The 26,738-nt window shown below is 36.9% G+C and overlaps 1 protein-coding gene across 1 annotated transcript in view; it reads left to right on the top strand.

Moving 5' to 3' along the window:
• Nucleotides 1–19,882, top strand: part of ABCA12 (ATP binding cassette subfamily A member 12) — a 210,085-nt gene extending 190,203 nt beyond the window's left edge. Inside the window, exons 43-53 of the mRNA XM_068967745.1 lie at nt 319–478; nt 2,147–2,400; nt 4,411–4,615; nt 5,759–5,868; nt 6,410–6,551; nt 7,843–7,977; nt 9,987–10,090; nt 11,442–11,534; nt 13,845–13,950; nt 17,806–17,943; nt 19,781–19,882. Of these exons, the coding sequence (XP_068823846.1) occupies nt 319–478; nt 2,147–2,400; nt 4,411–4,615; nt 5,759–5,868; nt 6,410–6,551; nt 7,843–7,977; nt 9,987–10,090; nt 11,442–11,534; nt 13,845–13,950; nt 17,806–17,943; nt 19,781–19,882 (1,549 nt within the window). The remainder of the gene's footprint in view (nt 1–318; nt 479–2,146; nt 2,401–4,410; nt 4,616–5,758; nt 5,869–6,409; nt 6,552–7,842; nt 7,978–9,986; nt 10,091–11,441; nt 11,535–13,844; nt 13,951–17,805; nt 17,944–19,780) is intronic.
• Nucleotides 19,883–26,738: the final 6,856 nt, after the last annotated feature.

Here is a 26,738-nt window from a genome sequence, read left to right as displayed (position 1 = left end):
GACTCTTCATGAGTAAAAATTAATTTGTGGTTGTAACAACTACTCAAGATTCCTTAAAAGTATGCTTCATGATTTAGTCATATGGTAACATTATAAAATACATAACATCTTTATTGTGGGGGTAACAAAAATGTGCGCTTCAGTTTTTTTTTTTTTTTTGGCTGTTGTTAAAAAGAGATAAAAAAGAGGTCTAACCACAAGGCTTGACAAGTCATCCTAATGTTTATTTTCACTTTGGAACACCATCTAAGCTATTTATTTGTTTAGTAAAAGAGTAATCATGGTATGATTTTAATTCTTAGTATTATTAATATAAAGGTATGCCACATTTTCTTGGATGTACTTGCTGGCTGGGTTCTTCCATGATACAGGAATGGCTTTCATCACTTATGTCTGCATCAACCTTTTTTTTGGCATCAATTCCATTGTTTCCCTGTCGGTGGTGTACTTTCTTTCCAAGGAAAAGCCTAATGATACGGTAAGGTCCTTTATTAGTCTGCTAAACTTCAGTGATTGGATCAAATGCTTCAACACGTTCAAGGTGGACAGATTTTTTGTACTTCACATTCTCTAAGTAGAATAGAGGAATTTCATTTGATTGTATTAAACGTAGTGGAAGGGAAACTACAGCCTTTAAAAATTCTTTTTAGAATTTTTAATTTAATATCTCTGGTTGTATTTATCTAGTTTAATGTCTCTGATTATATTTTTTGGTGAAACACGTGCATCATTTTATTGTAGAGCACCAAGCAAGGAGTCGAGTCAGCTAATACTTGAAGGGCCTAAATTCCCCTGGTGGCTTTCAGAGAAGGGTTTTTAAAGACAGGGTGAGGGAGACGGAGGTTGTGGGGTATGTGATCAGCTCATGGACATTCTTCTGATTGGTTGGTGGTCAGGTAATTGGGGTCAATCTCATCAGCCTTCTAATTCCAGTCATCTGGGGTCTTTTTGCTTGTGGGCAGCTTACAGGTTAACTATTACCACCTGGTGGGGTTTCAGTATCTACAAAACAGCTCAAAGAATTTGGCTCCCTGATTGTATTTATGCAATGACAAAACTATTGACATTTGATAGGGCTTGAGTAGGGGAATGGAGATATTCAGTCAGATACTTTGTATGACACTGGAGAAATCATGCAGCCAATCAGTCAGCTAAACTTCTTACTTATTAACAAATTGTTATGGTATGGTAGGGACAAAGACAACATGTCTTAGTTGTATGACTATGAGTTAAGATTCATTTGAACATCCCTAGAGAAAAAACCTAACTCATTCCCTTTCAGTCATGTATTGGAATCTACTTCATTGTAAGCATCACTTTCCATTCATAGCTAACAATTATGATTAGTGAGAAGGGAAACCCTAACAATGCTGGACAATTGAATGGAAAAGAATAAAGAGAAAATGAAGTAAGGAATAGACAAGCATACTCCAGAAGGAATAAGAAAATTCATGAGCTGCAAGTGGTTGGTCCCAAGTGTAAATAGCATGAAAATGTGCCATTTGCTCCTCTTTGAGATAGGTTGTTTCTCCTTCCATATCATTTTACCATTTTATTCCCTCTTCAAGTAGGAATTACCTTAGTTTCAAAACTTTACTAAATCCCTCTTTACTCAAGCACCTGCCTATGTGTTAGTTGCTCAGTCATGTACAACTCTTTGTGACCCCATGGACTATAGCCCACCAGGCTCCTCTATCCATGGAATTTCCCAGGCAAAGATACTGGAGTGTATAGCCAATCCCTTCTCCAGGGCTTTCAGTCCCAACCCAGGGAATGAACCTGGGTCTCCCACATGCAGGCAGATTCTTTATCACCTGAGCCACCAGGGAAGCCCCACAGATACTCTATCATACCCCAGTACCCTTGCTATTACTACATTCTGAAGTCCCCAGGGTTTGACCTGACACCTTAGACCATCTCGAATATATATATATATATATAATCCTTTTCTGCTTTTATTTTGGTAATAAATCTACACCATTTGGTTATAGTAAATGTTTATATGAAAATTCAGCATGTACATGTAATAATTACCAATCTAGATAAGCTTCTCAAATTTCAGTATTTATCTACATCTAGTTCCAAATTTTCATCAATTTGTTGAAAACTTAACACTGAACTTTATTTTTTTTCTCTCTTATTTCAGACTTTAGAACTTATTTCTGAAACCCTCAAGCGCATTTTCCTGATTTTCCCACAATTCTGTTTTGGCTATGGTTTGATCGAACTCTCTCAACAACAGTCGGTCCTAGACTTCTTAAAAGCTTATGGAGTGGAGTATCCAAATGAAACCTTTGAGATGGATAAACTAGGTGCAATGTTTGTGGCTTTAGTTTCTCAGGGAACCATGTTCTTTTTCTTGCGACTTTTAATCAATGAGTGGCTAATAAATAAACTCAGGTAAATACAATGAAAACGGTGTTTGACATCCATGACAAAACTCAATTCAAAATGTTCAGAGAAGGGTCAATGGTCTAAGCTTTTCCATTAGTGAAATGGAAATGTTTTGCTCAAAAAACTTTAAAAGTTATAGCACAATTCACAATCTCTTTCATTCAGTAAATAGTTCTCAAGCCTTACTATGGTTCTGCAAGTATTGTAAAATGAGGTAGTAAAATTAAATTAGCCCAGTTGTTAGCCTAAAAGAGATCAAGATTCAGTGGTAGAGAGAAAATATGTGCAAAAACAGAAAATACAGTATTTGAGTTGTGTTTAGAAGGATAGAAAGTAGAAGTGGGAAAAGAGAATTGAGTGTGTAGATACTAGCAATATATTCAGAAAAAGAAGATTGAGTAAAATGATGACAGAATCATAAATAAACATCATTGACCCAACAATTCTATTTCTAGGAATTTTCCCTACAGATATGCTAACAAATATGCAGAACTATGTATATATAAATTTGTTCATCATAGTAGCCATTCCTAATAGCAAAAGGATGGAAATAACCTAAAGGTACTACATTTGGGACTGGTTAAATAAATTATGCTCATAATTTATAAGTGAAACACTATGCAGCCATTAGAAAGAATGATGCAGTTCACTATGTCATATTTGGGATTACTTCTAATATTTGTTAAGTAAGAAATGCAAGGTTCAGAGCTACATATGAAGTATATTACCATTTGAGTTTTAAAAAGGAAATATATTTTTATGCATATATATGCTTAAACTATTTCTAATTATGAACTTCTGCTAAAAAAACTATGTATTTGAAGGAGACTTTTCACTAAATATTCTTTAGTACCATTTTAATTTTAATAAATGAAGTACATGTATTACTTATTGGAAATTAAGATTTAAATTAATAAAAGGAAAGACAAGAACAAAGATAGAAAAATTGGGGTGCATATTTAAGAAATAAGTAGTAAAATTTGATTAGAGCATAGACTAAATATAATGAAAGAGTAGGAGCTGAAGCATGGGGTTGAAAAATTATGGAGTATACTGACTGCTTGGTTAAAGAGTGATAGCTTGGACTTTACTCAATAAACTAATAGTAATAGTAGCACATTGAAGGTTTTTTAACAGAGAACAATGGGATCAAATGGTGCTTTAGGAGCTGTGATTTTGTGGAGGTAGTGCAGATTGGAAGGAAAGATTCAGAGACAATGGAGCAGTTTGATGTTCCTGGATAAACCTAAGTGAGAAGAAAAATGAAAGCCTGTGAGGGTAACAGAAACAGAAAATGATAAATAACTGGCAGTTTTTAAGATATTTCCAATATTAGGATGCTGACTGCATGAGTGGATTTTAGAATGGGGAAGACTCAAAGAAAATATCACAATTGGATCTCTAGGGATGTCATTAAAAGAAACAGGGACATAGGGAGGAAGACCTACATTGATTTGTTGGTTTGGTTTTTTTGGTGTTCAGTAGACAAGATACTGAAGTGGGTTTGAGATTTCTTAGAGTTTTCAGGACTGATAACCTTAATATACTGGCCAGGTCCTAGGTAAGATATTCATAGTGGAAAAAAAAAAAAAGACTATAGAATAACATTTGTATTATTGATGACCAAAGAATAAATAGGACAAACTAAAAAAAAAAAAACAATGATCATTGATCATGGTCTTGTAGGTGTTGAGTCCTACTAATGACTCTGGTCTCTCTGTTAGGAGTAACTTTCAAACCCAAACTAAAGTTCCTTGTTACTGAAATTAAGATTCTGACTTGTAATAGGGAATCTGTAAGTATTTAAGTCATTGAAAGCAAAAACTGTTTCTCAAATATTATAACAAATATTATAAAGAATACCCATGCTAATTTTTAAGTTATTTAGCAAAATGCATGAAAAATTTAAAACAAACTAGGCACACTTTTGTGAAGTGAGAACTTTTAAAAAGATGTCAAAACCGAGTGGTGTCATTTCAAAATTACTGATGCAAAATCATCGGGTTCATTTTTTAGACTCTTCTTTAGAAAATTTAGCTCTTCATCTGTTATTGAGACAATAGATGAAGATGAAGATGTGCAGGCTGAAAGATTTAGAGTTGAGAAAACTGCAAATGATTATGACCTGGTCCAACTCCATCGTCTCACAAAAACTTACCAACTTATCCACAAAAAGATTATAGCTGTAAACAACATCAGCATTGGCATACCTGCTGGGGAGGTAAGGAACAATGTCTGTTTCTAACTATCCTTTATATGGAGGAGGAAATGGCAACCCACTCCAGTGTTCTTGCCTGGAAAATTCCATGGACAGAGGAGCCTGGCAGGCTATAGTCCATGAGGGTCGCAAAAGAGTTGGATATTACTGAGCATGCAGGCATGCACGCACCCTTTATGTTGACTTGGTAAGTGACAAAATTGTACCGTTCCTTAATTTTTTTCTATAAATATGAAGTCAGCCTTTAAATATTTTGATGGATTCTATATATATATAATTTACATGTGTCTATGTGTTACTTATCCTGTAGCCCTCCCCCTCTTGGCAAGAAAGACTCACCATATCCTGATCCCCTTCCCAAGTTACTATCCTTCTTGAGTGGACTTTCAGTCAAGAAGTCTGTTCAGGGAGCTCTTTTTTCAACTCTTAGTTTTTAGGCCTCTTGGAGAAGGCAATGGCAACCCACTCCAGTGTTCTTGCCTGGAGAATTCCAGGGACGGCGGAGCCTGGTGGGCTGCGGTCTCCAAGGTCGCACAGAGTTGGACACGACTGAAGCGACTTGGCAGCAGCAGCAAAGACAGCATACAGAAATCAGTTGTCAGAACTGAGGTCCTAGAATTGCATCCATATTCATATTATTGCTGTTTTCATAGAAGCAGTAGGTAAGACAGTTTTGAAAGCAGAAAGAGAGTGTATTTCCTGTTTTGCTGAGGCGGGCTGCAAACTAAATGCATCAAATTTATTCAGTTGGATAAAGAGATTATTGCTTCAGTTGCTTATTTAGTAAAGTTGTGATTTTGTGTGAGTAATTTTAAATTTATAAATACCATTACTTTTTCAGGTTAGCATATCTGCTTTATTGGATATTCTATCATGTTGCACAGAGGCGTGCTAGAGTATAATATGTAAAAACAAGTCCTAGGTATATACACAAATATTCAGATGGTTAAAGGAATAAAAAGATACTTAAGTACCCATTTGTTTTAAAAGTGAAAGCTTTATTCAATGCCAGCAAAACACTGCAATAGCCAGTGATTTATTTTTCTTGATAATTTATTTCACCCAAGGAAAGGAAGCAAAGAGATATAATAGTAACTTGTCTTTGGTTTGAATTAGTTTACATCTTTTTTTTCTCCCTCAAACTAGTGCTTTGGACTTCTTGGGGTGAACGGAGCAGGAAAAACCACCATTTTCAAGATGCTGACTGGAGACGTAATTCCTACAAGTGGAAACATTCTGATCAGAAACAAGACTGGGTATGAAAAACAAGTGCTTCAAATTACCAAACACAACATAATTAAATTAGAAAAATAATTAAAGTGAACTTTTGATGTTATTTTGTGGTTATATTATTAAATCCTTAGGAGAAAACCAGCTACTCAAGTGAGTAGAAATTTTTTAATTTTTCAGTGTGACTATGATGGTGGGATCATTTTACATCTTTTTACCAGACTCACCAATCACCACAACCCAAACAGAACTACCCTCTGAACATCTGAGGGGCTTCCCAGGTGGCACTAGTGATAAAGAACCCACCTGCCAAAGCAGGTAGATGTAAGAGGTGTGGATTCGATCCCTGGGTTGGAAAGATCCCCTGGAGGAGGGCACAGCAGGCCATTCCAGTATTCTTGCCTGGAAAATTCCATGGACAGAGGAGTCTGGCAAGCTGTAGTCCATAGAGTCGCACGAAGTCAGACACAACTGAAGTGGCTTAGCATGTACACACACGCAGCATCTGAGGGCTAGGAAGGAAATGTCTTTAGAAAGTCATTCATGTTTTTGATGCCTTTTATTCAGGTCTCTGGCTCACGTTAACTCTCATAGCTCATTAATTGGCTACTGTCCTCAGGAAGATGCTTTGGATGACCTGGTAACCATAGAAGAACATTTATATTTCTATGCTAGAATACACGGAATTCCAGAAAAAGATATTAAAGAAGTGAGTATAAGTGTGAAGAACTAGTTTATTTGAAAACCGTTTTTGCTTATGCTTCCCACCTACCCACACTCAAGACCAAGCTGACATCTGGAAAACTATGACAATTTTCTCCTGACAGCAATAATGGAAGCAGTATTAGCTTGATTGTATATATATCATAAACACACCTATGAACTCAGCTTTAGAAACATCTTGGCCCATATTTGTTCCATTATCTTTTAAAAACTGTTGAATAAAGAATAAGATTTGCCTTAAGCTCTGGATTGAGCCTTGGTTGGTGATGCCTGTATATCTTTTAGTGTTCAGATAACTATTGAAACATGGAATTACCTACAAAATGGGCTTCCCAAGTGACTCGTGGTAAAGAATTTGCCTGCCAGTGCAGGAGAAACAGCAGATGTGGGTTAGATCCCTGGGTTGGGAAGATCCCCTGGAGGATGGAATGGCAACTGAGTCCCGTATTCTTTCCTGGAGAATCTCACGGACAGAGGAGCCTGGTGGGTCTAGAGGGTGTCAGAGAGTTGGACACAACTGAGTAGTTGACTGGGCATGTTCAAAATGCCCAAGTAAAATAGAATAGAATCCAATTTGCTTTTTGAAATGTGCTTTTGTACCTCACTACAATTATTTACCTTTTTAATGGAAAGACTAATCTTTTGGGCAGTTTTCTCTATTTTTGCAACCCTTGGGGACTTCTTAAATCCTCCTAGGATTCCACTATTTGCCAGAGCTATTTAACTACTGAAATAGCCACAAAAACCCAAGATTCCTAAGTTAATACACTATAGATTTGATACTGGGTCATTTTTAAATAAACTTAAAGCCTTTGTGACAGCTCACCCCACAGTAAGAAAAAAGATGAAACAGTGATGACAGTCAATAAGAAACCTTCCTTGTAAAGGGATGAATTCTGTTTTAGCTCTTTGAAACTTAAAAGTAAATCCTGTGTCAATACAGCAGAAAGAACCATTGTAAACACGTCAATGTATGGCAAAACCAATACAGTATTGTAAAGTAAAATAAAGTAAAAATAAAAATTAAAAAAAAAAAAACCACATACACACATACAAGCACGTGTATTGGGGGGACAAAAAAATCCCATTTATGAATGAGCCTCCATGGAATTGTGTTTATCTTTAAAAGAACTATTCATCTTTAAGTGAACCTTTGAAAATAAAACTAAAGTATGTATTTCTTCATTATAAAACCCTTCACAAGTAGCTCTTTTTCCATTTAGTGCTTTAAGGGTTTTGGCAAGGGAAAATCAACAAATCCTTTTTTCCACCCACAGACTGTTCAAAAACTCCTTGGGAGACTTCACCTGGTGCTCTACAAGGACAAAGTTACCTCTATGTGTAGTTACGGCACCAAAAGAAAATTGTCTACTGCACTGGCCTTGATAGGGAAACCTTTGATTCTGTTGCTGGTAAGAGAATCATTGTGAAAAAGGGTACTGCCCAATTAGAATCACATATCCAATTGTGTGTATAACATTTCATTATCATTATTGCAGTAAGCATTTACTGAGGTCTCATTAGGGGCTTCCCTGGTAGCTCAGCTGGTAAAGAACCCGCCTACAGTGCAGGAGACCTCCACTTGATTCCTGGGTTGGGTATCACTATGCGCTGGTTATTTTGTAAAGCACTTCACATTAAGGAAATTTATACCAGGTAATTTGTTGCCATAATAATATGCCCTCAAAAATATTTTTTGTCTGAAGCTATGGCTCAGGTAATTTCAGAGGAAACATGGAAATAGGAAGTAGCTGAAACAAATTCAGGATATTCAGATGAGTAAGTAAAACTTTGACAGAATTTGATTCCCAGCTATTGAGGGAATCAGTTCTATTAGTAGCTGATCAGTTGAATTAACACATTTTCCAGCTTCTACTTAAAAGGAAATATACATTTTAGGACAATGTGTTGTACTAAAATGTTATCTCCTTGTTGCTTAAAAACATGAGTTACCTAGCTTGAGATGCAGTCTTGAAAATATGCCATTCTATTTTATCTGAATTTTTTTAAAGAAAGAAATACATGTCATGTTAATATTTTGATTAAAAGCTGAAAATTTAAATTGATCACCTGGAAATATAAGTTACCCTACGGGTGACAAAGCATTCTGTTCCCCAAGCCAAACCTTGTGAAAAGTGTTTATTTCAGAGAAATAAGCTGCCCTTTTTTGAAAGATCCCCTTCATTCAAGGACTTCCAAAACTTCAAAAGAGGCTTAACTATGCCATAAAATCACCAGTTATAAATCATCACATTATTTCAGGAATTAAGTAATATAGAATATCAAATCATTTAAACTGCCCAGATAGAGTAATGCATAAGCCCGCTCTGTATAATACCGGAAGCATATAATGCATTATGTTTCTGCCAATCGACACTCATAGTGTAATTCTATTGTATAAATGTCCCTTACATTTAAGAAAACAATTCTTAGGCACCTCTATGAGATAATAGATGTAAAGTACTTTAAAATGTTAAAAAGCTCTATGCAAATGTTATGCATTAATGAGCTGAATTGAAATCAGGCCATGAGAGAAAGATACTGTATATATTTTTTATATATACTTACCATACATGTCATTGTCTTCAAAAATAGGAACAGTGACAATATAATCTTTACTGTTTCCCCGAACTAATACTCATTTCTTTCTTTAAATTTCAATTTAACCCCTTGCTATAAAAATAAGCCTCTGCTGATCCTATCCGCATACTTTACATTTCAGACATATATTTTTAATTTTTACTTAATCTTGACCTACAGTTTGATTTTTTAATCATCTGTCAGGGTCTATTATTGCTTGTTTAGTTTTCCATTGCTACATTTCTAATTTTATGCCTGAATAATTTTTCAAAACATCATTTACTTTAAAATGCAATTTATATCTTTCTATTTGGCATTTTCTGCAAATCTTACATTTATTTCCCCAAGGAGTATTAAATTCCAATCAATAACATACAACTGAAAATGCACCTCAATCATATTAACAGAAAAATGCATTCTCTGTGCTTCACATGGCATATTATCTATCACTCACAGGCACAATTCTACCATCAGGAGCAAGGCAGCAATCTTGTTGATGTAGCTTCAGATACATATGTGATGATATAGTATTAAATATCAAAACTCTGGCTTTGTCGGTAATTGAAGCAGATTTTTTTCCAAAGAAATATAAGAGACATATGTAAAGTAACAGAGTGTCAACTTCACTGAGACACTGTTTAAAAGAGATTGACAATTTAAAATGATTGATTTTGAGCTTTTTGACAGCAGCAGAAAGAAGCCCATTAAGTATAAAATAAGTTAGTCACAGGACCTCGAAAAGTGATTTCTGTTCTAGGCAAGTGAGATGCAATGATTCATGTAAAGAACCTCATCAAAATTTAATTAATTTGATAAATTCTTCTTGTAACTTTCTATTAAGGATGAGCCAAGCTCTGGGATGGATCCTAAGTCAAAACGGCACCTCTGGAAGATCATTTCAGAAGAAGTCCAGAATAAATGTTCTGTCATCCTCACTTCTCACAGGTAAATTGGGTGTGGAACTTTAGAGTCAGATGACAGATAATCCTGTGTAGCATATACTGAGAGTGAATTCCACAATTGGATTAAAGTATTTTATGTTCATAGTCAAAAGAGGAAGTCAAGAGGATTTCCTGGTGAGATCTCAGCTCTTGTGGGGGGACAGGGCCTAGCAACCTATTAAAAAATAAAATTTCCATAACTTTTGACCATCTTAACTCAATCATTCCTCTCTATTGCCTATCACATAAAATTTAGCATGTTTTGGCTTAGTATGCAAGGACTGTTATTATCCAACCTCATCTAACTTTCTAGTCTTTTCTTCCTATCAGTCAGTCAGAGAGACCCATGGTTCCACATACACTCCCTGCCCTTTCCTATCACCACGCCCTTTCTTTGCTGTGCCTTCTACTAGAGTTGGTCTTTACACAAAATCTTTCCAAATTCTAATCTTACTAATCTTTTCAGACCTAGTCCACAAGCCTCCTCCATGAAGTAGACCCTACCAATCAACTAAGTATAAAAGCTACTAAAGCTTTTTATCTGTGCCTTTCTTATAAGATTGGCCTTGTATTAAGTTTATCCTTTCATTATAATGATCATATAGTAGGAAAAGAACTAGATATGTTTAGAACTGAGGCTTATTTATATCCTATATACTAACCTTGCCCCCAAGTACAGTATATGTTCTGAAGCCAATCACTGATTTCCCATGAACTTTTGTGTTTAAGTGGACAGGGTGATACCTAAGATCTCAAGATGATACTTAAGATCTCCTCCAGTATCATAGTCCATGAAGTCAGAATTATATAATCAAGTACAGGTTAACTGGTTAGAAATACAAAAACATAAAAGCCAACTGAGGGACTTCCCTGATGGCCCAGTGGTTAAGATATGTGCTTCCATTGCAGGGGTCACAGGTTCACTCTCTGGTAGGGAAATAAGATCTTGCATGCTGCAGGGTATGGCCAAATAAATAAATAAATAAATAAGTTATCTGAATATTGAGTATAAGGCATGATGAAAACAACTTAGTATTATTTTGGAAATATTTCTCATGAAATGTAGGTCTTAAGTCAAAGCTTAAAAGAGCTTGAAAGAAATACTGTTCGATAGAGCAGCAATCCAGGTGAGAAAGATGTCCCCAGGTTTGAAAAGAAACAGTAATAAACCCTATGGAAAGACATTTATGGTATATATTAAAAGATTTTTTTGTTCTTCAAAGTAAAAGACAGTTTAAGGACTCAAATATTCAAACAGTATTCCTAAGGTGCCATAAAGAAAAGAGTTAAACTTATGCTTATGAACTTAAGCCAATTTTCTGTGCCCAGAATCCTGACATGATTCTGCCTTTCAGCATGGAAGAATGTGAGGCTCTCTGTACAAGGTTGGCCATTATGGTGAATGGAAGGTTCCAATGTATTGGATCATTGCAGCACATTAAAAGCAGGTAAAGAACAAATGCATTGTTTAACACACGGTGTAATCAATCTACCAGTTCTATACTTGCCTTCAAAGATTATCTCAGCAGCCTATCCTACAATGCGTAGTAAAACTGGAATGGAGAAGCTAACCATTGATTCATTTTGAAGTTAAATAATAGTACTGAGGATTGAATGTTTTTTAATTAATAACCCCCAAACCTAGAAGGCCTAAAAGCTAATAATAATGATAATATAATAAGGATATGATTATTATTCCCCAACCAAAATACTCTCAGGAAGTAGTGTCAAGAGTTAGCTCTGTAACAAATTAGATCTTGACAAGTACATGAAGGCATTGATTTTTGTCTAGTATGTTCATTTGTCATTTGCATAGGCTTTCAGTAAGCTATTTAACATTTTTACTACATTTAAAACCTTTTAACCAAAAATACATTGGGGAGATATACATAAATTTCATACTATCAAATTAAAATTAAATTAATATATTTGCCAGAGTACATATGCATTTATACATATCCATGTTAATCTTCAAACACCGTGACACTCCTTTATATATTTATCTGTACAACAGCTTGACTTTCTTATAAAACAAAGTTGATCAAGATACGAAAAAAGGATAAAAAAGAAGTTATATGTTATTCTCAGAGAGTCTGCTGTGACTTGTTTACAAACACTACTTTTGATGCGAAAGTATAAAGTATAAAAGTTAGCAGTTATATTGGTTTACTATTTATTTTTAAAACCCTAATGATTTTAATCTTTACAGTGGATACCAAATCTTCAATAACTTTCCTCTCAAGACCTTCTTTGCTTTAAATTAGAAAGTATTTAGCCCCAAAATTGATATCAATTCCTGGTAGCTTAGATGGTAGAGAATCTGCCTACAATGTAGAAGACCCAGGTTCAATCCCTGGGTTGGGAGGATCCCCTGGAGAACAGAATGGCTACCCACTCTAGTATGCTTGCCTGGAGAATTCTATGGACAGAGGAGCCTGATGGCCTACAGTCCATGGGGTCACAAAGAGTCAGACACAATGGAAGGACAGAAGACACACCAATTCATGGATGCCAAAGAAAGCCAAGACTTTATGTTTCATTTCTAATGCAGCTTTTGTCCAAAGGATCTGACTTTATATTCAGTTCAGTTCAGTCGCTCAGTCGTGTCCGACTCTTTGCGACCCCATGAATCACAGCACGCCAGGCCTCCCTGTCCATTACCAACTCCCAGAGTTCACTCAGATTCACATCCATCAAGTCAGTGATGCGATCCAGCCATCTCATCCTCTGTTGTCCCCTTCTCCTCCCGCCCCCAATCCCTCCCAGCATCAAAGTCTTTTCCAATGAGTCAACTCTTCACATGAGGTGGCCAAAGTACTGGAGCTTCAGCTTTAGCATCATTCCTTCCAAAGAACACCCAGGGCTAACCTCCTTTAGAATGGACTGGTTGGATCTCCTTGCAGTCCAGGGGACTCTCAAGAGTCTTCTCCAACACCACAGTTCAAAAGCATCAATTCTTTGGTGCTCAGCCTTCGTCACAGTCCAACTCACACATCCATATATGACTACTGGAAAAACCATAGCCTTGACTAAATGGACGTTAGTTGGCAAAGTAATAGCTTTTCAATATGCTATCTAGTTTGATCATAGCTTTCCTTCCAAGGAGTAAGCGTCTTTTAATTTCATGGCTGCAGTCACCATCTGCAGTGATTTTGGAGCCCAAAAATATAAAGTCTGACACTGTTTCCACTGTTTCCCCATCTATTTCCTGTGAAGTGATGGGACTGGATGCCATGATCTTCGTTTTCTGAATGTTGAGCTTTAAGCCAACTTTTTCACTCTCCTCTTTCACTTTCAGCAAGAGGCTTTTTAGCGCCTCTTCACTTTCTGCCATAACGGTGGTGTCATCTGCATATCTGAAGTTATTGATATTTCTCCCAGCAATCTTGATTCCAGCTTGTGTTTCTTCCAGTCCAGCATTTCTCATGATGTACTCTGCATAGAAGTTAAATAAGCAGGGTGACAATATACAGCCTTGACGTACTCCTTTTCCTATTTGGAACCAGTCTGTTGTTCCATGTCCAGTTCTAACTGTTGCTTCCTGACCTGCATACAGATTTAGTGGTAGAAATAAAAAATCATAGCAGTGCACTATTTCTAGTTTGCAATATGCCCTGAACTTTTTATTGCAAAGTGATACTCTTTGTATAGGAAAAGGGCCCATAACTGTCAGCTTGGGTCCTGTTTCATTATCTAGAATTCCAGAAGATCTATTCCAGCAAAACATAACTTATATTGTGTTTTGCACTTCTTTCTAGATTTGGGCGAGGATTTACTGTCAAGGTTCACGTGAAGAATGCCAGAGTGAGCATGGAGGCCCTCACAAGGTTCATGCAACTGCACTTTCCAAAAACATACTTAAAAGTAAGTAAGAGACTGACTGGTTTTGATATTTGTAATAGGGTAGTGGATGTTTGTCATGTTCAAGTTGACCATACCTTTATTATTCATCTTAATATATTTATTAGTTCAAGATGGTTAAGATATTCTGAAGCATACTTAGTATGAACAAATAAAATCTTCAGATTAAGTTATAAATTTTTGCAGCTGCTTAAGAGTATCATAATCATTTTACATACCATTATTTCTTCCTCATAAAGGCTTTATGACCATATTGTATTAGTTTTCAGGTTGGATTGTATACTTAAGTAGTTTATTGGTTATATATGTTAGAGAAGTGAGGGATGACAGATACATATGACCAAGAACTTTCCTTCTTAGAAAAAAAAGAAATTACAGAGTTCCTGTCTGTATGTCACAGCTAGAAGAGATTATCTCCTTTGCTTTCCTCACTTGAAAAATAAGCCCACAAAGTTTTGAGGAGAATTGCTTGTAAATCAGTTTCTTCAATCACACACTACCTGAAGTGAAGTGAAGTGAAGTGAAGTGAAGTCTCTCAATCGTGTCCGACTCTTTGCGACCCCATGGACTGTAGCCTACCTGGTTCCACCATCCATGGTATTTTCCAGGCAAGAATACTGGAGTGGGTTGCCATTTCCTTCTCTAACTACCTGAAACATCACTCAATTAATTTAATCTTACATATATGTATTAACAGAATGGGCACACACAGATGTATACACATAAATCTCACATAATGCACATATAAATGCACTTGATAAAAAAGTAATCATTATATAATCTCTGATGTGCAGGTAATTTGTACAAGATGATTATAGCAAATAATTGGTTTAAAATGAAAATTAGGTGTGGAATGATGAAAAGAAATTAGAAGACTTGGCGTGAGATCCAGCTCTACCTGTGTGATTCCAGCAAGAGATTTAAAGTCTCTAAGCCTCACATTCCTATTTTATAAATGCTTTTGATATCTACTTCACAAGACTGGTGTGAGAACTAAATGATAAAATGTCCACAAAGATGCCTCATGAACTGTCAGGCACCGTATTAACATAAAGTGATTCTGGAAAGCAAAATAGAGAGCATTTTTAAAGCAATTCTTTTATCTGTCCAAAATACTTTTGCCTCAACCTCTGAAACCTAAACTAAGTTCTCCAGGAAGAAATAGCTTTTATGATTCTTATCAAAGACCATTTTCTATCATCTAAATTAAAATCAAATTTAAAATTAAAGAATGCTTTATTTTTGCACAGATCTCATTGGTCATAGTGCTTTTTCTTTCAGTGAACTTGAGATTGTATTTGTCCTGGTCTGTTCCTTATGGGACTAGAGCTTACAAGACAAGTGCAGTGATGATAAAAGTTGGATGTCTTCCTGTGTAGACCATTCTTTACAAGCGTATGATGGTTTCCAGATCTCTAAAAAGGGAGATAGCAAAACAATAATTTGAAAGTAAAAATAAGTAAGATGGCCTGACTGCAGTGACAGGTGTGATGTAAACACAAATCAATGAGAGGGGCTAGACAGTAAGCAAAGGTGTGAGAAGAGGGGTTTCTAGTATGTAACAATCTTGATCTGACCCATATAGGTTACAGGGGTTGATTATGGAGTTGAAAAACATCCTGACCAAACTAGTATTTAGGAAAGATTATTCTAGCTACTTTGTGCTGGAACATATGAGTATATATGGTTTCTAGGCTTCTGAAGAGGCTGTTGCAATAACTCAGATATGGAATGATAAACATCAAGTTAATAATATTGATGGTACACATGGAGAGGAATAGTTACATTTGAGAGTTATTTTAAAGGGAAAAATAAATGGGACATGATAACTGATAAAATATTCAGAAAAGCAAGATGTTAAAGATACTCCAAGAAAATAAGAATAGAGTACTAAATTGATGGTAATATTATGGTCTAAATAAATTGAAAAGATTTTTAGAGTTAAGAAAGAATGTGGCATTATTTGAATGAGATTTCCCCTAGATAATGCTTTTAAAATCTGCCAACTTTAGCCAATATAAATTGAACAACTAATCCTTAGCCTTTCAAAACAATTCTAACAAAAACAAATTTTTAAAAGTTATCTCTGAAAGAGCTTATGTGACCTTATTGTAATCTGACATCAGCAATATCATTCCACAATATTTTTTCTAGGCAAGACTATAGTCACTTTCTAAGTACACATGAATGTAAAATGTTTTGGAATTTTTATTAGCTTTTTAATTTGTTTTCTCTCAGACATTCACAAAACTTATCTCTTCTTCGAAAGCTGTTAGTTTCCAAACTACACATTATTTTTCCAGTTGATCTATTTCAAATCCTAAAAGATGATGCTGTGAAAGTGCTGCACTCAATATGCCAGCAAATCTGGAATACTCAGCAGTGGTCACAGGACTGGAAAAGATCAGTTTTCAGTCCCATTCCAAAGAAAGGCAATGCCAAAGAATGCTCAAACTACTGGACAATTGCACTCTCCTCACATGCTAGCAAAATAATGCTCAAAATTCTCTGAGCCAGGCTTCAACAGTACATGAACTGTGAACTTCCAGATGTTCAAGCTGGTTTTAGAAAAGGCAGAGTAACCAGAGATCAAATTTTCAACATCTGCTGCATCATCAAAAAAGCAAGAGAGTTCCAGAAAAACATCTACTTTTGCTTTATTGCCTATGCCAAAGCCTTTGACTGTGTGGATCACAACAAACTCTGGAAAATTCTTAAAGAGATGGGAATACCAGACCACCTGACCTGTATCCTGAGAAATCTGTATGTATGCCAAGAAGCAACAGTTAGAACTGGACATGGAACAACAGACTGGTTCCAAACTGGGAAAGGATTATGTCAAAGCTGTATACTCTCACCCTGCTTATTTAACTTATATGCAGAGTACATCATGCAAAATGCTGGACTGGATGAAGCACAAGCTGGAATCAAGATTGCCAGGAGAAATATCAATAATATTTGATATTTCACCTTAAATATGCAGATGACACCACCCTTATGGCTGAAAGCGAAGAATTAAAGAGCCTCTTGCTGAAAGTGAAAGAGGAGAGTGAAAAAGTTGGCTTAAAGCTCAACATTCAGAAACTAAGATCATGGCGTCCGGTCCCATCACTTCATGGCAAATAGATGTGGAAACAGTGGCAGACTTTATTTTTGGGGGCTCCAAAATCACTGCAGATGGTAACAACAACCATGAAATTAAAAGGGCTTGCTCCTTTGAAGAAAAGCTATGAACAACCTAGACAGCATATTAAAAAGCAGAGACATTACTTTGCCAAAAAGGTCCATCTAGTCAAAGCTATGGTTTTCCCAGTAGTCATGTATGGATGTGAGAATTGGACTATAAAGAAAGCTGAGCACCAAAGAATTGATGCTTTTGAACTGTGGTGTTGGAGAAGACTCCTGAGAGTCCCTTGGACTGCAAGGAGATCCAAATAGTCCATCCTAAAGGAAATAGTCCTGAATATTCATTGGGAGGACTGATGCTGAAGCTGAAACTCCAATACCTTGGCCACCTGATGAGAAGAGCTGACTCATTGGAAAAAACCCGGATGCTGGGAAGGATTGAGGGCAGGAGGAAAAAGGGACGACAGAGGATGAGATGGCTGGATGGCATCACCAACTCAATGGACATGAGTTTGAATAAACTCCGGGAGTTGGTGGTAGACAGGGAGGCCTGGCATGCTGCAGTCCATGGGGTTGCAAAGAGTCAGACATGACCGAGAGACTGAACTGAATTGATCACTTCCAGAGGAATGAATTTCAGTGTGTTTCTTAGCTCTTGGTCAAGTTATGTCTAGTCTACTCAGTATTACCTGACATTGAGAAATAAATTTTTTCCCCCTTTGGTTCCCGCAGGATCAGCACCTCAGCATGTTAGAATATCATGTGCCAGTCACTGCAGGAGGAGTAGCAAACATTTTCGATCTGCTGGAGGCCAACAAGACCGCTTTAAATATCACGAATTTCTTAGTGAGTCAGACCACTCTGGAAGAGGTAAGCTGGATACCGTGGTCCCTGTACACAATGTCACATTAATACATTCTGATTATTCATTTTTTTAAAAAATTTAATTGTACATAATTACTTCTTTTTAATGACCTTCAATTTATTTTTAGTTGAAGCAATATCTAATCTTGCACCTGAAAAACTTAGCTTAATTTATTTATAAGTGCATTTTGGGATGTTATAAAAAAAATGTGAAGAGTTAACTAATTTTAATGGAGAAAAATTTTTTTTTCCTTCTCTAAGGAAATATGTACAGCAACAATTATTTTCATCTATAAAACAAATAGCTGTTATCACTTTCCTTTCTTTCTCCTTGGAATGTTTCTGAAATAACATTTCTATTGATTGGCTTCCTAGATTAGGGGAGGATGGGGTTATCTAGTGAGATATTTAGATCTGCTAGATTCAGGCAACTAAAATGGTAAATGCAGGATTCTTTTGTTTCATTCAAATCATCTGTCTTAGTTACATTTATACACAGTAACTGGCTTCATATTACTGTATATACTGTTATATACAGTAATGGAGGCTTCATGGAGCATCCTCCTTCACCTTTGCACTGTTTTAGTTTTATACAGTTCAACCAACCTGACATATAGAGCATCAGATTGTACCTGTCACTGGAGAGGGCCTGAAAGGGAGGCTAAAGTGGCCTCCAAATCTTGCTGCATCTTACAGAGAGTTTTATTTATGGAGAGTTAAGGCAATTATGGCTTTGCCAACACAGATTTATCCTTGGACTTGTAACCAATTACCAGGATCATGTCTCTCAATATTTTCTGGATGAATCTATGACTAATCTATGACTAATAGAATTAATGATTTTAAACAAAGTCATAAAGGTCTGCCTGTTAAATAGCAAGCATATGAAACATACTGTGATATTTGTATACAAATTTTATTTCAGTGTATTAACTCTTTAAACTAGTGAAATTTCTCTCAACATCATCATAGAAACGTTTCATAGGAGCTTGGATTGGGCTCTTATTTATACTTGAAAGATACTAGTGCAGATCAAATAGACACAAGTATGTGGCAGCTGCTGCTGCTGCTGCTAAGTCGCTTCAGTCGTGTCCGACTCTGTGCGACCCCACAGACGGAAGCCCACCAGGCTCCTCCGTCCCTGGGATTCTCCAGGCAAGAACACTGGAGTGGGTCGCCATTTCCTTCTCCAATGCATGAAAGTGAAAATTGAAAGTGAAGTCGCTCAGTCGTGTCCAACTCCTAATGACCCCATAGACTGCAGCCCACCAGGCTCCTCTGTCCATGGGATTTTCCAGGCAAGAGTACTGGAGTGGGGTGCCATTGCCTTCTCCAAGTATGTGGCTATAGGTATTCAATTATAGCTTTAGATTTTGTCATTTACTATGATTACAAATGTAGTTATAGGTACTGTTTTCAAACTCCATTTAAATTTCAATACTAAAAGAAGGATTCCTAATGAGAGTTTGTATATATATTTGGGTGTGCCTCTACGAAATCTGCGACTTCCCCAGTGGCACTAATGGTAAAGAACCTGCCTGCCAGTGCAAGAGTCATAAGAGACACCACCAGTTTGATCCCTGGATCAGGAAAACCCCCTGGAGGAGGAAACGGCAATTCTCTCCAGTATTCTTGCCCAGAAAACTCCATGAACAGAGGAGCCTGGTGGGCTACAGTCCATGGAGTCACAAAGAGTTGGACACAACCAAAGCAGCTTAGCACTATGAAATCTAATTTTCTTTTTATTTGCTCTCCCATTGTGCACACACCACACATATGCACACCCCTTATTTCTTCCTTTGGTTTACAAGTGCTAATGGCTTCATTTCCCTTGAAAAATCAGGTTTTCATCAACTTTGCCAAAGACCAAAAGTGCTATGAAACTGTCGACACCAGCAGCCAAGGATCTGCCGTAAGCACTGATTCCCAAGACGACCAGCTGTAGACTCAGCACCTCCAGCAAAATCAGTCTCAGCAAGTGGCCAGTGACTTCATTTTGGGGAAGAGGCACAGAAGATACAAATTCCTAAAATATTTAATCTTTAAGTATGATACTGTATTGGAAAGTTTCAACTGTGTAAGACTAGCCAGTAATTATAAATGGAAAGTTTTCTTTCTAAGGTCAGTGAATGTTTTTGCTACTGAATTGAATTCCTATCTGCTTAACATTGTGAGCATGCTAGTGTGTAAGTTGCTGATTCTTATGCAATGGTGAAACCACTGAAGATGAATGTCTTAATTTATTACTTTCAATAAAATGACAGCTTAAAAGGCATGGTTTGAGTAGTTGAAAAGTAAGAGTGGAGAAGAAAAGTAAGGTAGCTTGGAGAAGGTAGAATTGGGAAAGCATACAAAATAATTTATTTTCAGAAAATAGCAGGATAGATATCATCATGAATACATGAATCTGTTGTGAGGTCTAAAGTACCAAGGACCAGATTAATTAACCTTGGCAGTAAGGAGTGGGCACAATGTCTAGAGTGTGTGTGTATGTTATTTTCAGTACCTGTAAATAGATGGAGACTTTACTGAACCCCCCAAAATGCCTTTCTGCAAGAATGTTATACAAGGGCAGTTTACCCTGGTGGTAAACAGAACTACAATGTACTCCTGCACCGCCTTGCCAATAGTAAGGCACAGGGCAGAGCAAGAAGCTACTTGCTCTTCAGGGGAAATGGATGTGTCAGCTGGGTGGATAAAAGTCATGAAAGACAATAGAGAATTCACATGCTGCTGGCAGGCAACATTTTTCAAAACTGTTCGAGAAAGCTTCATATTCTGGGTCTTTCTGCAGGAAACATTCCTGGGGAGGAAAAATGAATATGAAGATAATTTTCAGTTAATTACCCAGCTGACCCAGAATCATATATATGGCTATAGAATGACTTCGTAATAATGCCAAACTATATGGCCCTCGGGGAAGGTGCTCTATATTATGTGTGTGGAGGCAGTGTGTGTGTGTGTGTGTGTGTCTGTCTGTCTGTCTGTCTGTCTGTCTGTATGAATTCTCAGCTTTAGTGCAACTGTTTCTGTTTTGAAAGTCAATAAAGTCAAAATTTAGTAAAAATAATTCATGAAGTCATTTTGTTAGAGAAGAGCCAGAAACTTAAAAATTGGAGTCATATGGATGGCAGTGTCCCATGAGACCTAGCTACTGCTTACTTCTCCACCGTCATCAGTTTCTTTCTCCTCTTCCTCTTTAGGGTGTAGCCATACTGCCCTCTCTGGTTTTTCCAGTACATCAAACTCCCTCTCCCCACGCTTTTGTGTGTATTTTACTATGTCCCCCTGCTTGAAGTGCCCTTCCCCCACAATTTGTGCCTAGCTAATGCACTTCAGAAATGCTGTTCTTTCTCAGGGAAACTCCTTTCCCTAATTTTTCAGTTTAACTCCCCAGTCCTAAAACTGTATTCTGTTGTACTTCGTAACTTTCTTTTGACTACACTAAAGGCTTTGACTGTGTGGATCACAGCAAACTGTGGGAAATTGTTAAAGAGAGATGAGACTATCAGACCACCTTACCTGCTGCTTGAGAAACCTATATGCAGGTCAAGAAGCAAGAGTTAGAGGCAGACATGGAACAATGGATTAGTTCCAAACTGGGAAAGAAGTACATCAAGGCTATATATTGTCACCCTGCTTATTTAATTTCCATGCAGAGTACATCATGTGAAATGCCAGACTGAATGAATCACAAGCTGGAATCAAGATTGCCAGGAGACATAGCAATAATTCAAATATGCAGATAATACCACCCTAATGGCAGAAAGCTAACAGGAACTAAAGAGCCTCTTGAGGAAAGTAAAAAGAGTAGAGTGAAAAAGCTGGCCTCAAACTCAACATTCAAAAAAGCAAGATCATGGCATCTGGTCCCATCACTTCATGGCAAATAGATGGGTGTGGGGGGGCAAATGAAACAGTGGCAGATTTTATTTTCCTGGACTCCAAAAGTCACTGTGGATGGTGACTGCAGTCATGAAGTTAAAAGACACTTGCTCCTTGGAAGAAAAGCTATGACAAACCTAGACAGTGTATTAAAAAGCAGAGACATCACTTTGCTAACAAAGGTCTGTATAGTTAAAGCTATGGTTTTCCCATTAGTCATGTACACATGTGAGCATTGGACCAAGAAGAAGGCTGAATGCCAAAGAATTGATTCTTTTGAACTGTGGTGTTGGAGAAGACTCTTGCGAGTCCCTTGGCCTGCAAGGAGATCAACCCTGAATATTCATTGAAAGGACTGATCCAAAAGATGAAGCTCCAATATTTTGGCCACCTGATGCGAAGAGCAGACTCATTGGAAAAGACCCTAATGTTGGGAAAGATTGAGGGCAGGAGGAGAAGGGGATGACAAAGGATGAGACGGTTGGATGGCATCACCAACTCAATGGACATGAGATTGAGCAAACTCAGAGAGATAATGAAGGACAGGGAAGCCTGGCATGCTGCTGTCCATGGGGTCACAAAGAGTCAGATACAACTTAGCAACCAAAAAGCAACAACTTTCTGTTAGAGTGTGCATCCTAATTTGTAATATATCCTGATAAACTATATATATGTATAGAGATAGAGATAGATATATAGATATATATTAACAGATGGCAACAGAATTTCTCTTAGGATAGAAAATATCCTTGTTCCATATAATACATAGATAAGCCTTTTGGAGTAGAAAGTGTGATTCTGAGTGTTTTAGGAATCCAAATAAGCAAAAAAATGGTCAGGCTCTATGAGAGAATAAAGGGATTTGTTTACTGTTCATTGTGTTTGTTATTGGGGTGGTTGGTTGCTTGCTTCTGAGCAGTTGTGGGAAGGGAAACACAGGAGGAGGAGAGAAAGGAAGTGGAGAAAGGAGGAACGAGTGATATGATAGAAGGCTGAGTATTGTAGAGACATGAAAGTCCAATGAGAAATTCAATGGTTGAATGGACTTCTAAAATCATGAATATCCAAGTATGTTTTCACATTCATTTGCTGTGCCGCCATGCTGTGGACTGTCCTCCTACTCCCAAATCTTGCTTAAAGTCAGTCCTACTTACAAACACTTTATGTGAATGAGTGTCCAGTGGAAACTGAGAAAGAGATGAGTTAATGTCTTCTTTGAAAGAACCACAGAACAGTGGAGGCTTCATCCCAGAACAGGAGAAGCCTGGCAGGAGGGAAGACCATGAGTGACATGGGTCTGGTTATGTGCTGAGCGGAGCTTCTGACCGCAGGATGTGGATCTGGGGGCTCCAGCCAATCATTCTTAGTAGGCAGACAAGTTCAAACTGGCCTCTGGAAGACGGGGATTGCACTACTGGGTGTTTATGTAGTATTTCTCTCCCTCACTAGACACAAAACTCTATGAGGACAGGAGATCTACTTAGATCTTCCTGATTTCCCCATTAGTACCTACACATATGATAAATATTTGTAACAATAAATATTTGTTGGTTAAATGGATGAATATATAAATAAATGAGAAACAAAGAGAAGCTGGCATGGTTGGTAAGGAAACCAGGAGTTTCTATTCTGTTTATGAAATGCAGTGAAGTTTCCCATGAGGCAGTTTACTTATGAAGAAGAAAAAGGAAAGATGACCATAATACATTCCATAATACAGATATTACAGTGAATCCATTCGAATAGGAGGATTTAGGTACCTTCTTTGGAATCAGAATTCCAATGCTTTGCTTTTGTACACTTCTGCACCTTTATTTCTTGCCTTTTTATCTCTAAAGAGTTTCACAGCACATTTTTATGTATAAGTAAGGGACATACATTAAGAAACTATTTCAACCCACATCCCTTTCAGGTTCTCTGCAGTAGAGAAAATGTTTTGAGAATTCCCAGTTCTCAGAGGACTGTCTCCACTCTGAATAACCTGTACAGAACCTGCTTTTTCATATGAGTCACCTGAATTACCTCTGAGAATGGTGGCAATCTTTGCTTTACCTATAAAACCTGATTTTCATAATACTAAAACTCCTGGGGAAATTATATATACAACTACTCTCTCCAGATATGCTCTCTGCCTGAACAATTCATTCTTTTCCTTGGAGATGACAGTTCCCTGACAACAGCAAATACTCTCCTGGGTGCGGGTGAGGGAGGTGAATCAGGCTTGCATCTCCTTACCTCCAGGGGCCCCTGGGAGCCTGCTTGCTTCATTAAGTTTTCAAGTGTAATAACAACAAGGTAAAAGGGAACCAATTCAATGGCATGAGTTTAAGCAAACTTTGAGAGATGGTGAAGGACAGGGAAACCTGGTGTGCTGCAGTCCATGGGGTTACAAAGAGCCAGCCACAAATTAAGGACAGAACAACAAAAGAGAATGATATTATTTCCTCTGGCATCATTTGTGACAGTTAATCCTATCCCTCCCCATTTATAAACCCAGACTGGTTTTCCACACTCTGTGGAATGAAATGCAAACTCCTTAACTGATCTGCAGAGTGTTTCATAATCCAGCCTCACCACAGTCACCTATCTCTTCCTCATGCAGTCTATGCTTGACTTCAATGCATTTCTTGCTGTTTCCTGTGATGACAGATCTTTTCTCACACTTGTGCTACTTTGCTCACACTACTTTTTTCTTGAAAGATCTCTTTCCTATTCCCACTTAGCTTTTACCTAGAAACTCCTCTTCTTCACCTTTCTCGTGGGTCTTTTCCTTAAGGAAATCTTTCCAGAGAGCCTCAGGCATTGTTCCACCCTCATTACAAAAGCTGCTCAGGCCTCTGCAGAAGCATTTCCCACTGCATTATAAGCATCTCTCTACTGTCTCTCTCTTCCCATTACACTCCAGGGTCCTCAAGAGTAGTGACCTGTTATTCCTTCCTCATTGTATCCACCATACCCAGCACCGAGCTAATGTATGTTTTTCCACAAATCTTTGAAGGACCAGTGAAGTCTATTTCAATTGAGAAATATTTTCATAATTTTTGCTTTGTATTTTTCGCAATTATTTTGTTTTAGCTTTATAAGACTAGCTATTATACTTTAATGTTAACTGCTGGGGTAAAATGTGCATATGACCAAACATTTTATACAAATGTTTCTACTAAAGCACAGTTCGTCAAAATGCCAAGCATTGAACATATCATTATTTTATTAATAGTATTGCTTAATTGGCATTTTCCCAAAGACAGTAAAATACATATTATATTTAAAAGCAAATACTTTTGCCAATATAGAGTTATGTTTAGTCACTCCCATTGCACAAGTGGAAAAACTAAGGTGAAGACACAGAAATAGTTATAAAAACACCAGCTATCAATTACTCAGAATTTGTTATGTGTGAAATACTAGGTCAATATTCTTACTTAATTCTCATAACATACTTTCAATTCATTAGCCCCTTTTTATGGATGAGGACACTAAACTTTGGGAAAAAAAAGTAATTATCTTGCTCAGAATCATATAACAAAAAAGTAAATTTGACTCCACAGACTATATTCTGACATAGTCTCCCTCCCCCCAAAATATAAAAATAAAGTCTTTAATATGTTGACATTTTCATATGTAAATTCACTAATAATTTAAGAATGAGCTGCATTTATGTCTTTATTAACTTGATAAAGGAACTACTAACCTTATTGGCCCCAATTACTGCTCCCTTGACTTCTGGAGTACAGACTCTGGCACAAACAAGAGGACTCTGTCCCTGGTTACACTTTGCCCCCAGAAACCCTCAGGAAGGCTCTAATCGTCCATCCTACCTCCCCCACGTCAAAATTCTTCACAAAGAAACCCAGGACCATGTCACCTAGATCTACGAAGATTTATTAATTCTTTACATTTATTTAAGCTCAAAAGAGTTTGCTTTATACTTACTGGGATTTTATGTTTGTTTGTAATTGAAATATATAATTGCGGTACAATATTATATAAGTTACAGGTTTACAATTTAGTGATTCACAATCTTTTAAGGTTCTATTCCATTTTACATTTACTATAAATATTGACTATTGTTTTTAATAAAATAGATAATTTTTAATTTACTTTCCCATATTATATCTATTTCCACTTTATGTTTTATTATTCTATTCAAATGGGAATCAAACTCCCAGTCTAATGGAGCCAGCACTATGAAAAGGTCTATGCCCTGAACAAGTTATGTCCAAAGTGGCTCTTTTAATACCTCAGAACAGATTTTCAGTTCTTGTTGCACAGAGTCCATTGAGAAATCTCTAGTAAAAAAGGAAAGCCCTCTTACTTAAACTATCATTCTTGGCAACTCAGTAGAATAATAGGCCAAAATCCTCAAAATTTCCAATAACCAGGCTGAAAGAAATATTTAGTTACTATCACAGAAGTTTTCCCTGCCTTTGTCTACAACAATTCAGTACTAAATGAAAATATTTATTAACTAAATATTATTGGGTTAAAATATCGTAAGCAAGATGTCCCAACCAATGTACATTATAAATTAAGAAGGAAATAAATGGAAAGTCTTACCAAAGGAAACCCTTAGATAAGATTCCAGAAAAACCCTAAACCTTCTTATCAGATTCTTTGGTGAGATGCACAAACTCACATTAACTAAGCTAGGGAATGTTCTTTTTTATGCTAACTTTTTATTCTCACTACTTCAAGAACTTTTCTGACTCCTTCTCAAGTTGAACTTCAAAAGTATTCTCCCATTATGGAAGTCCCAAACTCTGGATGATGAAATTAACGTATAGCTTATTTTGTTAAATAATTTATCTTTATTTAAAGAGATAATTGATCATCTTTTTTAATAAGTGTGACCTGTCTAGCATTTCAAGAACCCTCCCTGAATAAGGGAGCTATAACATGATGTGAGAGTTGGACCA

This window comes from Capricornis sumatraensis, chromosome 3, assembly GCF_032405125.1.
Source record: "Capricornis sumatraensis isolate serow.1 chromosome 3, serow.2, whole genome shotgun sequence".
NCBI lineage: Eukaryota > Metazoa > Chordata > Mammalia > Artiodactyla > Bovidae > Capricornis > Capricornis sumatraensis.
The sequence above is the reverse complement of the archived record's forward strand: the minus strand, read 5'-3'. Positions and strand labels throughout refer to the sequence as shown.